We start from the raw sequence: 15,314 nt of genomic DNA, 5'->3' as shown, positions 1-15,314 counted from the left end.
AGGTGTGACCAGGCAGTGATGGCACACACCTTTGATCCCAGTGCTCAGGAGGCAGAGGTGGGTGGATCTCTGAGTTCCAGGCCAGCCTGGGCCACACAGAGAAATCTTGTCTCAAAGAAAAAAAAAAAAAAAAAAGAAGAAGGTGTGGCCTCTCCTTAGGTCCCTCTGCCTGTCTATAGAGCTGGCATCCCAAACTGGCAATGCCAAAAGGAACTAGGCTTGCAGAATATATGCTCCCAGTCACAGGTTCTCCTTTGAGAACCACAGTGGTTCCAACCATGTATGCAGGGGAGAAAAGCTGTATGCACAGCTTGCAATGCCGAGGCTGCCATCCTAGTCACCTGGAACTACTAAGACAAAGTAGCACAGGACGGGGGTCTTCTAAGTGACAGAAACAGTTCTCATAACTTGGAAGCTAGAAGTCTGAGGTCACAGTGGCAACACAGCCCTGTTCTTGGATGGGGTGTGGGGAGCTCTTCAGGTTTGCAGAGGTCTTGTCTTGTAGCACTGTCTCATGGGAATCACATGAAGACAGTAATCTCCAAGAAGTAATCACCTCCTGTGCTGGCTAGTTTTATGTCAACTTGATACAGACTACTGTCAATTGAGAGATATGAACCTCAATTGAGAAAAGTCTCCTTAAGATCGGGCTTCAGGCAAGCCTATAGGACATTTTCTTAATTAGTAATCAATGTAGGAGAGCCGAATCCACTCTGGGTGGGCCACCTTTGAGCTGGTGGTCCTGGGTTGTATAAGAAAGCAAGCTGAGCAAGTTATGGGGCACAAGCTAATAAGCAGCACCCCTCCATGGCCTCTGCATTAGTTCCTGCCCTTGTATGAGTTCCTGCCCTGACTTCCTTCACTAATGAACTACAATGTGGAAGTGTAAACCCAATAACCCCTTCCCTACCTAAGCAGCTTTTAGTTACGGTGTTTCATCCTAACTAAAAATCCTAACCAGGACAACAACCTCCTAATACTTTCACCTCAGGAACTGTGATTTCAACATGTGCTTTGGAGAAAACACAAACTTTCAATGTACACTGTCAATCAAGCTTCGAAGGTTGAAAACTGGTCCAGATGGAGGGTCTAAGGTCCAGGGGGTCAGACCTTAGATCAGCCTCTAGGCACATAATAGGGGAGTATTTTATAACTTTTCAGTGATATTAGTCCGGGCATGCTTCTTTCTTGAGTAATGTCTTGTATCACCTGTCATTAACGACTGGATTAGACATGTGTCCTTATTTATTGCATTTATCTGCCTGCACCTGATTTGCAATTGATTGCCTCCTGCCTTGTATTGCCACTGTATACTCTATAACAGCAAGTGAGGTAAGCCCAAAAATTCACAGGCACATATACATGCACACTCAACTTCTTCCTTGATCTCTCAGAGCTGGAACAGAGCAGTGAAACTTTTGAATTATAAGCATACCATGCAAGGGAAGAAATACCTTTCCCAGGGGAAAGCACACATTGACAGGGCTCCTAGAACTTGTTCAGATCCCAATGTGGAAATTTCAATACCCTGGGAATGTTGAAGTAAATTAAATAGCTTGCTCCTAGAAGTTTAGGCCCAATGCATGTATGCCATATTTCAAAAGGAACCTGGCAATTCCTACCATGCTGATACGATCTAGGAGAGCAGGCACTGTCTCCATCCCAGCCTCTTTCTCTGTATGGCTATCATGCCTCAGGACTCAAGTACAAGGACAGGTGCAGGACAGTACCACAGGGCTTCCAGGCCCTTCCCCTCTGGACGGTACTTTTCTCACTCATCTCATTGGCCAGCATGCAATCATCAGTGCTCACTTTATGTATAGGCAGCACCAGTGATGGAAAAGACTGGATTTTGGTTAACATTACAACTCTCACTGGGCGGCGGTGGTGGCGCACGCCTTTAATCCCAGTACTCGAGAGGCAGAAGCAAGTGGATCTCTGTGAGGATCAAGGCCAGCCTGATCTACAAAGTGAGTTCCAGCACAGTAGGGCTGTTACACAGAGAAACCCTGTCTCAAGAAACAAAAACATTCAACCCTGAGCACAGAATGATGCGTGGCCCTGATTTGTTGTACACGTGGTATCCAGCAACATATCACATGATGTGCAGTTAATCATTGACCCAGCTCAGCACTTTTGGTTGGCTCATCCTAGGACACTCCAGTCTCTTTTCTCTGCCTCACTATGTTCCACCCACTTACAGTCTCTATCAGTCTATGTTCTCTGCATTTAAAAACCTGTGCCTCCAAAAAACGTCACCTTTACAATACGAATTTTAGCCAGGCTCTCTGCAGAACACCTCCCATCTCAGAGGTCCAGTGGTTACAAGGCCACACAGGCTGTGGGGGTCCGTCCAAGTCTACTTCCTCTCTCCTTCCACCTACTACCTATAAGGGCCTCGCTTCTCCCTATGCCTTCAACCACTCAAAAGATCAGTAATGCTCGACCTCCCCTCTTCAGCTCAGGAGTCCCTGAACTCCAGACCTATGCCTTACTTTCCCCAAATTATGTAGCTTAAGGGTTTTTGTAGGATCACACCAAAAGACACAGGAAATCGGACTTTCTACAGATTAGCAATGTGGATGAAGTGGGACCCGTTAAAGTGATGGTACATGCAGAGGCCAAGAATGGGGCACAGCACCCCAAAGAAATGCTAGGTATGCAAGAAATCAGATCAGTGAGGCAGGGCAGATTCCACGGGGTAGCACTGGATGTGGGAGGAAGGTCTGGACTGCTAGAGTCAGGCAAGAGATAGGAAATGACTAGGATAACTAGATTATTGCCCAACTCAGAATGCTTCTAAGGCCAGTGAGCCAACCCTTCACCAAGAGCTTTACTGAATGGCCCAGTCATCCCACAGGGAACTGGCCCAAAAGGATTCCAGAAATACAGCAGCGCTTCCAGAGCCTCTCCCACCTTGCTGTCTACACTTGCCACTTTTCGGCCCCTGCAATCTGCGTGGAATCATCACCCAGCCCAGGTGCTGAGTTATTCAATTATTCCAGCAGCTTTGGAAACACATGTGTAGCTAGAAACGCTTCCGAAAAGAGGAAAATCCTCTTATTTAGGCTACTAGGTCAATTTTTGATCCTCTCTTGCAGTCTTGTTGGCCACATAATTGCTTTTCAATTAAATAAGCAGCTCACTGACACTGGATCCTTACTAGCAAGATGTAGCAGCAAATACCGTCACCAACAATAGGCTTCCAGCTCTCTGCGAAGTTACAAAGCGCAGCTGCACACAGGCATGCTACAGCCGTCCCGTCCGGGGCTCCCGCCCTCAGGGCACCACAGGCTGCAGTAGCTGCTGAAATACACACACTCCAGGGAAGCAAAGGGTCTGAGGCACAAATGACTTCCAGCTATTCCATCCTCTGACACACAGCTCCAACCTGTCTTGCTTCCAGATTAAAACAGACTGCTACCTTCTGAGCGCTGTCATAATGCTAAAGTCACCGAAATAGTCTGTCTGCCCCGGGATCTGGAAGCCACTCCTTAACACTTCTCCCACAACCCACCCACCCGCGGCACGCCAGCTCTCAGAGATATTTTCTCCTCTAGAACAAACCAAAGAGCCTGTTTGAGGAGGGGGAAAGCTAGTCATGAAGCAGGCCTGCCAGAGTCCATTTTAGAACAGGGTTTCTTTAGCCCGCTATCTTTTACTCTGAAGAACTTGACGGGGAGACAGGTCAGAAAAGGCAAGTACCTATCTGAGGTGACTTTTAAGCCCAAATAAATGGCAAGACTGAAGTAAACCATATTTTTCCATTTAGTCAAAGCAATCTGTATTAGTCAAAACAAACTCTCAGATGCTGCTCGGTAAACATCAAGCCAGGACCCCCTGAGAATGAAGGACAGTAACCTACAGAAAGCAGAGCTCTGGAAACAAATTCTGGTCAGGCTAGGGAATTATTCTCTCAAGCAAGTGCCTGATGCTCAACACAAGGACCTGAGTTCCATCTCAGTAATACACATAAAAATGTGAAGTATGGTTGCATGCACTCGTAATCCCAGAGCTGGGGAGGTGGGGACAGACTGGCCCATGGGTGCTTGTTAGCTAGTCCAGACCCTGTCTCAAAGTCTTCCTGGGTAGAACACCCATGGCTGTTCTCTAGTCTCCATATATATGTGTATACACATGAACCCTCACATACATGCTTCTACACACACACACACACACATACACGAACCCCTCCATACACATGTACACCCCTCCATGTACACACGTTGTGCACAGACATACACACACACACACACACACACACACACACACACACACACACACACACAAGTTTGATTGATTCAGGCCACCTTGCTCATACCGTTGTGTAATGACCACAGGATGAAATGAGGCATGGCATGGTGCCAAGGAATAATAAAACATATCAGCAAAACAAAATAATAAAACACTCATCATCACAGGAATCGGAAATGCTTGAATTCCACAACCATCCCCTTTCCCAAGAGGCTCCCAGGATGGCAATAGTCACAGGACGGAGAGAGCGTGTGCCCCTGCCTCCACCCCACGGGCCCCTGCCTCCACCCCACGGGCCCCTGCCTCCACCCCACGGGCCCCTGCCTCCACCCCACTCCATTCCTCTCACCGTTCCGCCATCTGTTCAGCTCCATCTCCAGATGCTGGATGACACTCTTCAAGGCCTTGTTCTTCTCTTTCTCCTTTTCATATTTCTTCTTCCATTCCTCTGCTGTTAGTTCCAAGTTCACAGAGACTGTATTCTTGATGGTCTTCGCTCTGGGATTAAAACACAAGGAATCAATTCTGAGAACAGCCATTAACACTTACTGATTTTATGGAATCAAGTCTCAGATTCCCTTCACATCCCAAAATGGACTGGGATAGCAGAGCCTTCCTGTGGCATCTACCTACAGCCCTCAAAGCTGAGTTAGCATTGCTACTTAAGATTTATTTTTAGCATATGTGTGTCTCTCTGTGTATGCATGTCTGTGTAAGTGTATGTACAGGTGTGTGTGTGTGTGTGTGTGTGTGTGTGTGTGTGTGTGTGTGTGTGTGTCCTTAGGGGTCAGAAGAAGACACTGGATCTCTGGGAGCTGGAGTTAGGGGTGTTTGTGACATGGGTACTGAGGTCTGAACTCTGGTCCTCATGAGGACAAAAAACACTCTTAACTGCTGAGCCATCTCCCCAGCCTCACATTGTCATTCCTTGGAACGCCAGAACCACCCTGCCCTGTTCTACTTCTCATTCCATCAGCCTTTCAATCCAATGGACTTTTATTCAGATTGTGTCTCAGGGCCCCACCTTGTCTAACTTCCTCTGCCCCTCTCAGTCTGTTTTTAGTCCCTAGGGTTACAGACTTAACCCCAGGTTCAGCATGTTCCTTTAAGCATCCCACAGACCATTGCCAGATTCATCATCTAAACAGAATTCTCAATTAATTCAATAAACATTTATAGGGCACTAGGGACATACCAAGACAGATAGACAAGGTCCCCAGCCTCTTAGAGCTTGGGGTTTCTTATGTCAGTGACAAAAATGAATGATTAGTTAATTCTCTTATTTGTCTTTGGTGCCTAGAACCAAAGTGTTGGGCCCATGCTAACACATGGGCTATGGGGTAGGTAGGCCACATAATTGAGGGAGGCTTCCAACTGATCCCTTTATCAAAGGCAAGGATCACCACGTTAAAGTAAAGAGCTGATTGTTCTCAAATCATCTCATTGTTTAAAATAGCCAGAAGTTGAGGTGTTTAATATTTGCATTTTCCAAATTCAGAATGTTTAAAAAAAAAACAAAAAACTGCATGACAAGCATGTCTCATGGGCACTATGTTTCATGATCTCCTAGGACATGTGGCCTATGGGTGTCAGGCCACGTGCCCAACAGCTGGACAGCTAGTGAAAGGAGAAGCTGGGAAGAAAAGAAAAAAACCAGCATCTGTAATAGGTAATTAATTAATAGGTGAGATTAGACAAAAGGTTTGGCTCACCCAGGTCTGCACAGAAGCGGACAGGTTTAGCCACGTCCCAGAAAGAGTGGGTTCCTCTTGTAGGAGTCCATTTGCCATTTACTTGTTAGGCAGGTAAAGCTCGTGTGAAAATATATGATGTCCTGTCTTGCTTGCTATTGACATTCTGATTTTAATCTCCAAACACCTCTAGGACTATCATGTTTGCTGGCCCAGCTGATGGGTGATCCAGGTTAATTACTGCTGACATCAAATGACACTGGGGACATGGTTTCTATTTTGGTGCAATACATTCAACAGTCTCCCTGTGCTGCAGATGCCGTTCCAAAATTAATTCCTAAAGCAGACAACTAAATAAGCCAAGTGTCGAAAGGGGAGTTAAACTGCTTCAGTGTGGGACTCACTAAAGAATTAGGATCATTCTCATTGGCTGTAGCTTGAGGCTGCTCTCTCCGGAACTGTCTCAACTCTAAATCTTCAACAGCAGTAATTTCATTACTACTTTAGAGCTCGCTGCAGTCTGGAATTCTCATCCCGCCCTCTGCCGTCCTTGGGCGGTGCTGTGGTGCTGTGTCTGGGATACAAACACCGGCACAGCACCGCCCATTCCGTTATCAACTTCAGTCAGAGAGTGGAGAAAAACAACTCACAGCTAAAATGCTTGCTGTCACTGGAGGACATACCTTAAGACTACCAGTTCTACTTAAGTCATAGAGAGCCCCCTAATGGCTCCAAACGGGACCAGAGAGAAAAAGATGGCGCCCCTGTGCTATCTCCACATTCTTCAAGCAGACCTATTGGAGACCTAACAGGACACCTGATTCTGGTTTCTGAGCTGCCTAGAACATTCTTTTTCTTCTATTTCTGTGTTAAGCAGAGTCCTGGCAGTGAGGAAACGACACACTCAACTTGCACATTTTGCAGAGTTCAACAACGGTATAAGAAAGGTGAAACAGGGGACAGTGTAACGCCTGTATTAGTACACATGGGAGAAGCCTCAAAAACAGAGCTGGAAGAGATAGCTTGCTTGTGGGACCCATAACAGCTGGTGGTCTGGGGCAATCCAGCCCAAAATGCGTCTGCAGGGAAATAAATGCCTGGCACACATTCCCTCTGTCAGTTTTGATCACCTACCATGGTTTTCCTGGCCTGACCTGACTGAAGGGCAGAGGTAAGGGGGCCACTGCCATGACTGGAGATAGCATAGAGCTGGGAAGGATGGAGGCAGAGCAGAGTCAGAGGAGAGATAGAAAATAATGCAACCCAACTCTGACCTAGAGCTCAAGCAACAGTGGAAACCACAGCTCACGTTGGATCCCTAGAAGTCTCTTGGCTTCAAACAGGATTCAGCAAACCTTTGCATCCCCTGAGGCCAAGATATGGAAGAATGAGCTAACAGAAAGAGAGTTGACATAGATTTAAAATATTTCCCATATCCTAGAGAGAGAGAGGGAGAGGGAGGGGTGGGGGAAGAGAGAGGTGGGGGGAACTAAATTCAAGGAATAAATAACAGTACTTAGAAAGTCACAGTCCTTAAAATAATTACATAGTCAGCAACTTTGGCTAGAAACTGAACCAAACACTCTGCATCCCTGCCATCTGATCTATGGGAAGTGCTCATACCACGGAGCAGGAACGTGGGCCTTTTGATATGTGGCAATAAAACTCCAGTTCCACATAAGAATTCTCTTCCATGGATCACAGGGTGAAACAGTAAAATGTCTAAAAGGAAATGTGGAGAACGTCCTCAAGACCTTGTGTTAGATAAAAGATTTCTTGACTACAACATAAAAGAAAAAAATGACTATCAAATTAAAAACTTCCCTCATTAAAAACCATTAAGAGAGTTAGAAGGCAAGTCATAAAATAAGAGAAGATTCTGAAATGCATGCAGACAACAGAGTTATCTGGAGTAACTCCTATAAATCAAGAAGGAAAAAAGAAACAGGCAAAGACGTGGATGGGCATTCCTGAAAGGAGCGCCAATCAACACTGCAAAGAGACACTGGCATCATCAGCTAAGGGGGAAATGCAATTAAAGTGGCAACAAGATGCCTTTCCACACCCAACAGAAGAGCTACATGATGAGAAAGGGCAGTGACTTTACCTCTGATGATCTACCATGAGCATGAATTGTTACTATAATTTTAGAAAAGTGGATTGTAACGTCTGCTAAAACTTTATGCCACACCCTATGACCCATATCTATTCTTACCTAACAGGTGTGATCATAGGAAATAGATACCTGTAATGTTCTTGATAACAGCCCCTAGCTGAAAGCAGTCCAAATACCCATCAACAGTACAATGAATACACTCAATTGAATACTATGAATACAATGATATGTAAAAGCAGCTGGATGAAAATAGTACTGTGTGGTCTTATGCATGTGAGGTTCGAAGGCCTGTAACTCCAATCCATGCTGACTGAGTCGGGATGGTGCTTACTCTTTCGAGCACAGTGCTGGCTAAGCCGGTGCAAGAGGAAGGCTTCTAAGGCACTGGGAGGCGGTTACGAGCTTTTGTGCATTTGTAAATGTTTATAAATTGTACACATTAAGTTTACGCTTTTTACTATATGCATGCTATATTCAATAAAAATGAGTTACAAAAATAAACATATAGAAAGGCAACATCTCCCCACCTAAACCTCCCTCCCCATGATCCCTCCCTCTCCTTTCATATCACCTGTGTTTGAACGAGAGTGGAAGGTAGAGGAGGGGGTTGGGAGGAAGGATAACTAACTCGAAGGACGGCAGGGATGCATAGTGTTTGCACTATCCGTTCTGTTTCTAGGTGTTTAAAGCTATATGGAAACCTATTTTATAAGCTTCCTAAGTATATACATATATTCATATAAAAGAGTTTAAGTAGAGTTGCCCTACACAAGGGATAATGCTCTTCTCAGAGGCCATAGAATGCCAAATACAAAGCCTAGTAGTGTTAGATATGGGCTGCCTCCCCTTGAGTTATGTAGGTCAGGGGTAGCCCAGAGACCTCCAAAAACAATATGGGCTACGACCACTGATATTGGTTGCCCACCAGAACTTGGTGATAAGACCCTATTGCTGAAGACACCACACACTTTGGTCAAGCAGGACCAAGAAGCTTCCTCCCTGCTGGCTACATTTTGCAGGAAAGGAATGTGCTATGTAGGCTGCTGGGGGAAAAATCATCAACAGCCTTCCCAGCTTTGAAAACTACAATAATGACCAGTGCCGTAAAATCCAACTGGGGCAAAGGTGGCAAGAATGTTATGGGGTAACCAATTGATTTCTGATTGGATTTAAAGTCTGCTCCACAGGAAAAAACACATACCTGGCACTATGAATCTGGCCAAGAACCCATGGTTGGGGAACACACAGGTACCAGGGGTGAACTACTATTATTATTTTGCTAAATAGACATAGTATCAAACTGATCTCTGAACTTACATCTCTGTGCCTCTACATTAAGTAGTGCAGCTCTCTGTCATTGTTAGAGACATTTAAAGAAACACAAAGGTTCAGTGGACAGTGGTCAACCCAGATACTCCTAACTGGTCAAAGTGCAAAACGTGTCTATGAAATGCTCAACCAGTAATGGGACGCATGTGTCACCCTCACGCTCAAGGTTCAAGGATCTTTATAGAAGAAGTGACAGAAATATTCTAAGAGCAAGAGGCTGGGGAGGGCGTGTGGGGAACTGTCTTCCAGACATGACAAGATTGCTGAACCCATGAGCTCACGGCACCTATGGTTGCCTGCACAAGACCTGCACAAGATGAACATTCTATCATGGAAGAAGAGGCCCTTGAGAGTCAGGCCCCACCATCAACTGAGGAGCTTCTGACAACTGGTGGCTCCTGGAGAGTGCAGAGTCAGTTTCTGGTAGGTCTACTATACTCCACCCATGAATCCATATGGGTGCATAGACACATGTACATGTATATGTGTGTATATGTGTGTACGCAGCACAAATTGAACCCTATGAATATTAAAAAAAAAAAGAGGAATGAAGTTGGGAGGAGTGGGGGTGAGGGGTGGATCTGAGGTGAATTAGGGGGAAGGAAGAGGGGAGTGTGAATATGATCAAATACATTGCATGAACTTCTCAAAGAATCAATCCAAATATATTTTTAAAGGAAAGGAAACACATCAGATACAAGCATTTCCAGACTGCAAAACAAACCAGAGCTACTAGAAGAGAAACTGAATTTCTGTGCCCACAGGGTTCTTCTTAATAGAACAAATATTCTCCTGTCTAGAACTGCTGGAAACAGTCCTGAAGGGTGAAATAAAAGGTTCTCAGTGCTCATTCTCCTCAGAGACCTGCAGTAAAGCATGTGAGGCAGTAATCTCATTGTCCTTGTACCCCGAACTCTAGCAAACAAGAAGAGAAAGCCAGAATGACCATCAGTCCCTACTTTTCGCTATGCTGACTGCCTTTCCTCCTATAGATGCCCAGCTATGCACCATCGCTGTAGACCATATAGTGGGATCACAGAGAGTGTTTACACAACTAAGTGGGCTATCAGGTGAAGGGTATAAGAACAGGAGAGCTGGCCACCCCCTGCAGCCCCCCCCCCATGTCCCATACAGCAGTTATGAGAGAGAGCCATGTACCTTGCCGGCACAAAACAGTAGAGCTGGCCTTGGTGGTATAAGTGTGGGTGACCCAGATCTGAAGATCTGAAAGCAGGAGAACTGGACCCGCTCCTTGCTGCAGGCTGCATTGGGTGAGTTAGCCAGCCCAGAGATTGCTAGAGAGCTCACCTGGGTAGTGATGATGAGGGAAAATTGGTGGGCTGACCAACCCAGCTACCACTCTGGCTAAGAACCAGGGCTATGAGTTGGTCCATCCCAACACCGAATCTATGAACTGTTGGATCAGGTGAAGGGGACGAACCTACAGATCCAAAACAGCAGGATCTCCATGACACAGGACAACAACAGGATATCCTAGAGGAGCCCTAGTTAGAGCCCATTATCAATGGTGTAGCAGAAGCCAAAGGTCTCAAACCAGACCAATGACTCATGGCAGTGAATACTTGTATGTAAAGGTGAGCAGACTAAAAGGTAAACTGTGACTCAATGGGCCATACTACAGCTTCTACAACAATTCTCTCTCTCTCTCTCTCTCTCTCTCTCTCTCTCTTTCTCTCTCTCTCTTCCTTTTTCTGCTTTGTTTTGTTTTGTTTATGTTTGGTTTTTAGTTTTTCTTTTAAATTTTGGGGGTTTTTTGGTTATTTATTTATTTATTTATTTATTTATTTATTTGCAGGGGGAGGTTGAAAGGGCAGAGAGCAGGTGTGATGGGACAGGGAGATAAGTGAAATTGGAATGCCTGATGTGAAATTCACAAAGAATCAATAAAATGTTTAAAAAAAACCAAAACACCGTATCTTGAAAAAAAAAGAGCCGGGCAGTGGTGGTGCACGCCTTTAATCCCAGCACTCGGGAGGCAGAGCCAGGTGGATCTTTGTGAGTTCAAGGCCAGCCTGGTCTACCAAGCAAGATCTAGGGAAGGCGCAAAGCTACACAGAGAAACCCTGTCTTGGAAGAAAAAAAGAAAAAGAAAGAAAGAAAGATTTATTTTCAGTCAAGTGTGATAACATACATCTTTAATCCCAGCACACAGAGGCAGAGCTAGGGAAATCTCTGTGAGTTTGAGGCCAGTCTAGTCTACTTAGTGAGTTCCAGGACAACTGGTACTACACAGAGATAGTCTATCTCAAACAAACAAATGAAAAATTTATTTTTTATGGATATGAACGTTTGCCTGGATGTGTGTGTGTGTGTCTGTGTGTGTCTGTGTGTGTGTGTCTGTGTGTGTACAACATGCAGACCTGGTGCCCAAGGAGAAGAGAAGGGCATTGGATCCCCTGGAACTTGAGTGACAGAAGACTGTGAGTCACCACACAGGCGGCGCTGGGAACCAAACCTGGGTTCTCTGCAAGAGTAAACAGTGTTTTAACCTGAGACATATCTCCAGCCAGGCCTGGGCTCTAACTTGGGTTTTTCCTTCTTCTTTTTTTTATTATTATTATTTATTTATCGGCTTTAGAATTTTTTTTATCATTTTCCTCTCTTCCCAGCTCCTTAGATCCTCCTCACACCTTCCTATCCACTCAACTCATGCTCTTTGCCTCTCAAGGCCAGGAGGCCTCAACTCTACACAAAGAACTACAGGCAACTGAGGGATCCTGAGAGGGAGAGACACAACCTTCTCCAAGAAGAGCACACTAATTGTTTACCCAATACCAAATGGCCAGCCCTGAAAACACACATATGAGGAACGTTACACAGATTTTGAGTAGGTTATATTTAGAAATACACATATATACATATGAATATATGTAATGACAATGAAAATGAAGACATGAATTTGAAAGAGATCAAGCAGGGTATATTGGAGGGTTTGAAAGGAGGAAAGGGAAGGGGAAAACGATGTAACTATAATTTCAAAAGAAAAAAATCAATATAAACCCCAAAAATATATTTAAAAAATGCCAAAAAGGAACCAAAAACAACAAAGCATCCAAACAACAGAATCTTCTAGATACATCAGGGTCAATGCACACATGAACTCACAATCTGTGACAGCACACACAAGACCCACATGAGTTCAATCTGGATGAAGTCTCAGCACAGAGGAAAGGGGAGGTAGGCGCAAAGTCCCGCTCCTAACCAAGAAGCTTTTCGTCATTGATGCCTGCTTGGAGGGGGAAATCAGTTTTCTCCAATGGTGTGTCAGTGGGTATATCAACCGGACTCCAGAGCAAGTCCCATGCTCAGTAGTTGGCCAAGGCAAAAATGGCTTTGCCTCCATATACTCTATGTCAGGTCCCAAAGAAACTGGGGACAAGGTTCATTCAGTCCCTGTAGCTCCTCCCAGCACTGCCACCCCACCCTCTACCTAACTTCTCCAGCTCAAGGGCTTCCCTTCCCTTCCCCAGCTTCTTTCCAGTATACACCTGCCATTCCGGCCACACATTCTCTTGGTCCTCAGCTCCTCTTGGTCCACCTGCCCTCTCTTCTCTTCTCTTCTCTCTTCTCTTCTCTTCTCTTCTCTTCTCTTCTCTTTCCTCTCCTCTCCTCTCCTCTCCTCTCCTCTCTCCTCTCTCCTCTCTCTCCTCTCTCCTCTCTTCTCTTCTCTTCCTCTCTCAACGACCCTCCCCCACCTTCTCTGGCTGAATTCTCTCTCATATCTACAATAAACCCTCCCCTCAATCATACCTAGGAGTGATCATATATATCCTCATTTTCATTCACTTTAGAGACTGTCAAAAGGCTTTTGGTCCCTGGATTTTTTCTTTGTGTTTTTCCCCCACTTTTTTTAGCTCCTAGAATCACACTAAAGAGCATTATATGGAGACTTAAACATGGTAAGTCAACATGACACCTAGTGCCCATGACTTGGGAAGCGAGCAAAGAACCAGGGATGTGCCTTTATTGCTTAGCTTATCTTCCAAAACAATTTCAGTTAATTCATAGCAAATGAACTCAGTAAGACATCAGGAACCAAGGAAGACTGTTCAGACCAGTTTTATAATTTTGTCTGAAGCCCAATAGTCATACATTGCTTAAAAATAGGGTTTATTCAGAAATGCATCAGGAAACATTATGCCAACATCACCAAGTGTGTTTACATAACTAAGATGGAGTAGACATCACTAAGGTGATATAATCTCACATGGCAGTTTATTGTTATGCAAAGAGCATGGCCAGAGCAGCAAAGTTCAGACAGGGGGTGGAGACACTATCTCTGAGGCACAGGTGAACAAGCCAGTGACTTTCTAGAGCTGTATTCTAGCTATTTACCATGGAAACTGCAAGAGCCTGTGATTAACCCTAATGTGTGCTGACACATTTGCCTATTTACAGCTGGAACCCCAGCCAACACTGAGAAAAATCCTAACCAATGGCTCCTTGCGGGCAGAATCCCCATTTAATCTTGCTTCTGAACTAAAAGATCCACTTGGCAAGACAAAGCCCACTGTGTGGATGCCAATGGTGTCTGTTTTATAGCTTTTCTTGTGTTGCCTTGCTGCAGAGATTCAAATACCACTTCAGTAATGTGTCATCTGGGTTTGCCTTGGGTATCAGATCTCTTCTCCCTCCAGGGAGAAATGAGGCCAAGGGTTTTTTTTTTTTTTTTTTTTTTTTTTTTTTTTGTTGTTGTTGTTTTTTAAGCTGAGGATCAAACCCAGGGCCTTGCACTTGCTAGGCAAGCGCTCTACCACTGATCTAAATCCCCAAACCGAGGCCAAGTTTTTTTAAAGGCCTTAAAGCTAACGCATCAGGGAAGACAGCTCCAAGTGCAGCCAACAGTGATCAGAGACCATAGCATACCCTCACTTGGATATAAACACTGAGATGGTTATATTAGGAAAGATTCTCTTTAAAAAGTCTCCTGAGGGTGGCTCTGTGCAACATTTTTTGGCCTTCTGAAATTCATTTAGCCCCCTTTGAAGACACCTTAAAATTTGTGAGTCTGAATGTATTCATTATGAGACCATTAGTTCTGCTCCTTGTGAGCTGCCTGTTTTTTCTTTATGGTTCCTAGTTGTTCTTTTGCAGAGCTTCCAGCTTGGGTTGTGCTGGGATCAAGAATAATGGGCCTCAGAGGTTTGTGTTCCTGGAGTTGTGTCCATGCCAATGGATACCCACACACTCCAGAAGAGAATTTGATATCGCTGCTGCCATTGTTGCTGGTATAACGCTGGGATCAAGAATTATGGGCCTTTGCGGTTTGTGTTCCTGGAGTTGCGTCCATGCCAATGGATACCCACATGCTCCAGAAGAGAATTTGACATCGCTGCTGCCGTTGTTGCTGGTATAACAGTGATGACCACTGCTACTACTGTTTCGGGGATTGCCATTTCATAATTGGTTACTACAGCTAGCACAATGGAGACCCTGGCAGGAAAAGTAGGTACCACAATTAATTAATCTTTCATTCTATTGGGCATGACAAATTTAAATCAATAGTTATATACATTTCAATTGGCCTTGAAAGCTATAAATTTACAAACTCAAGTTCCACTTGCTCTCAGGATCTTACAAGGTCTCCAATTTGCAGTAAGGCTCGTTAAGGAAGGGAATGGCTCAGTTGCCTTTAACCTACCAGCTATGGGTGGGTTAAGACTTCTGTTGGTCTTTTCTGTGTCAAACACACAGATTGTAAGCCCAGCGCCACTTAGAGATCTTTGGCAACAGTTAACTCTGCAGCTCTCACACAATTGAGCCTGTATGATAATGAGCATTCAGAGACAGGTAATGTCTGAGTGGCACTCACCAACCCAAGACAGAATACCTGTGTGGCCTGGACAGGTGTCTCCATGATGGGTAAGGTGACCTGCTGACATCCCATGCAATCTAAGTCAGAA

At 44.9% G+C, this 15,314-nt stretch overlaps 1 protein-coding gene across 1 annotated transcript in view; it reads right to left on the bottom strand.

The window, feature by feature from the left end:
• Nucleotides 1-15,314, bottom strand: part of Kif5c (kinesin family member 5C) — a 157,774-nt gene that overhangs the window by 62,375 nt on the left and 80,085 nt on the right. The window contains exon 11 of the mRNA XM_036183832.1: nucleotides 4,604-4,752. Coding sequence (XP_036039725.1) covers nucleotides 4,604-4,752 — 149 coding nt within the window. The remainder of the gene's footprint in view (nucleotides 1-4,603; nucleotides 4,753-15,314) is intronic.

The sequence above is a fragment of the Onychomys torridus genome, chromosome 4, assembly GCF_903995425.1.
Source record: "Onychomys torridus chromosome 4, mOncTor1.1, whole genome shotgun sequence".
NCBI classification, from domain to species: Eukaryota; Metazoa; Chordata; class Mammalia; order Rodentia; family Cricetidae; genus Onychomys; species Onychomys torridus.
The sequence above is the reverse complement of the archived record's forward strand: the minus strand, read 5'-3'. Positions and strand labels throughout refer to the sequence as shown.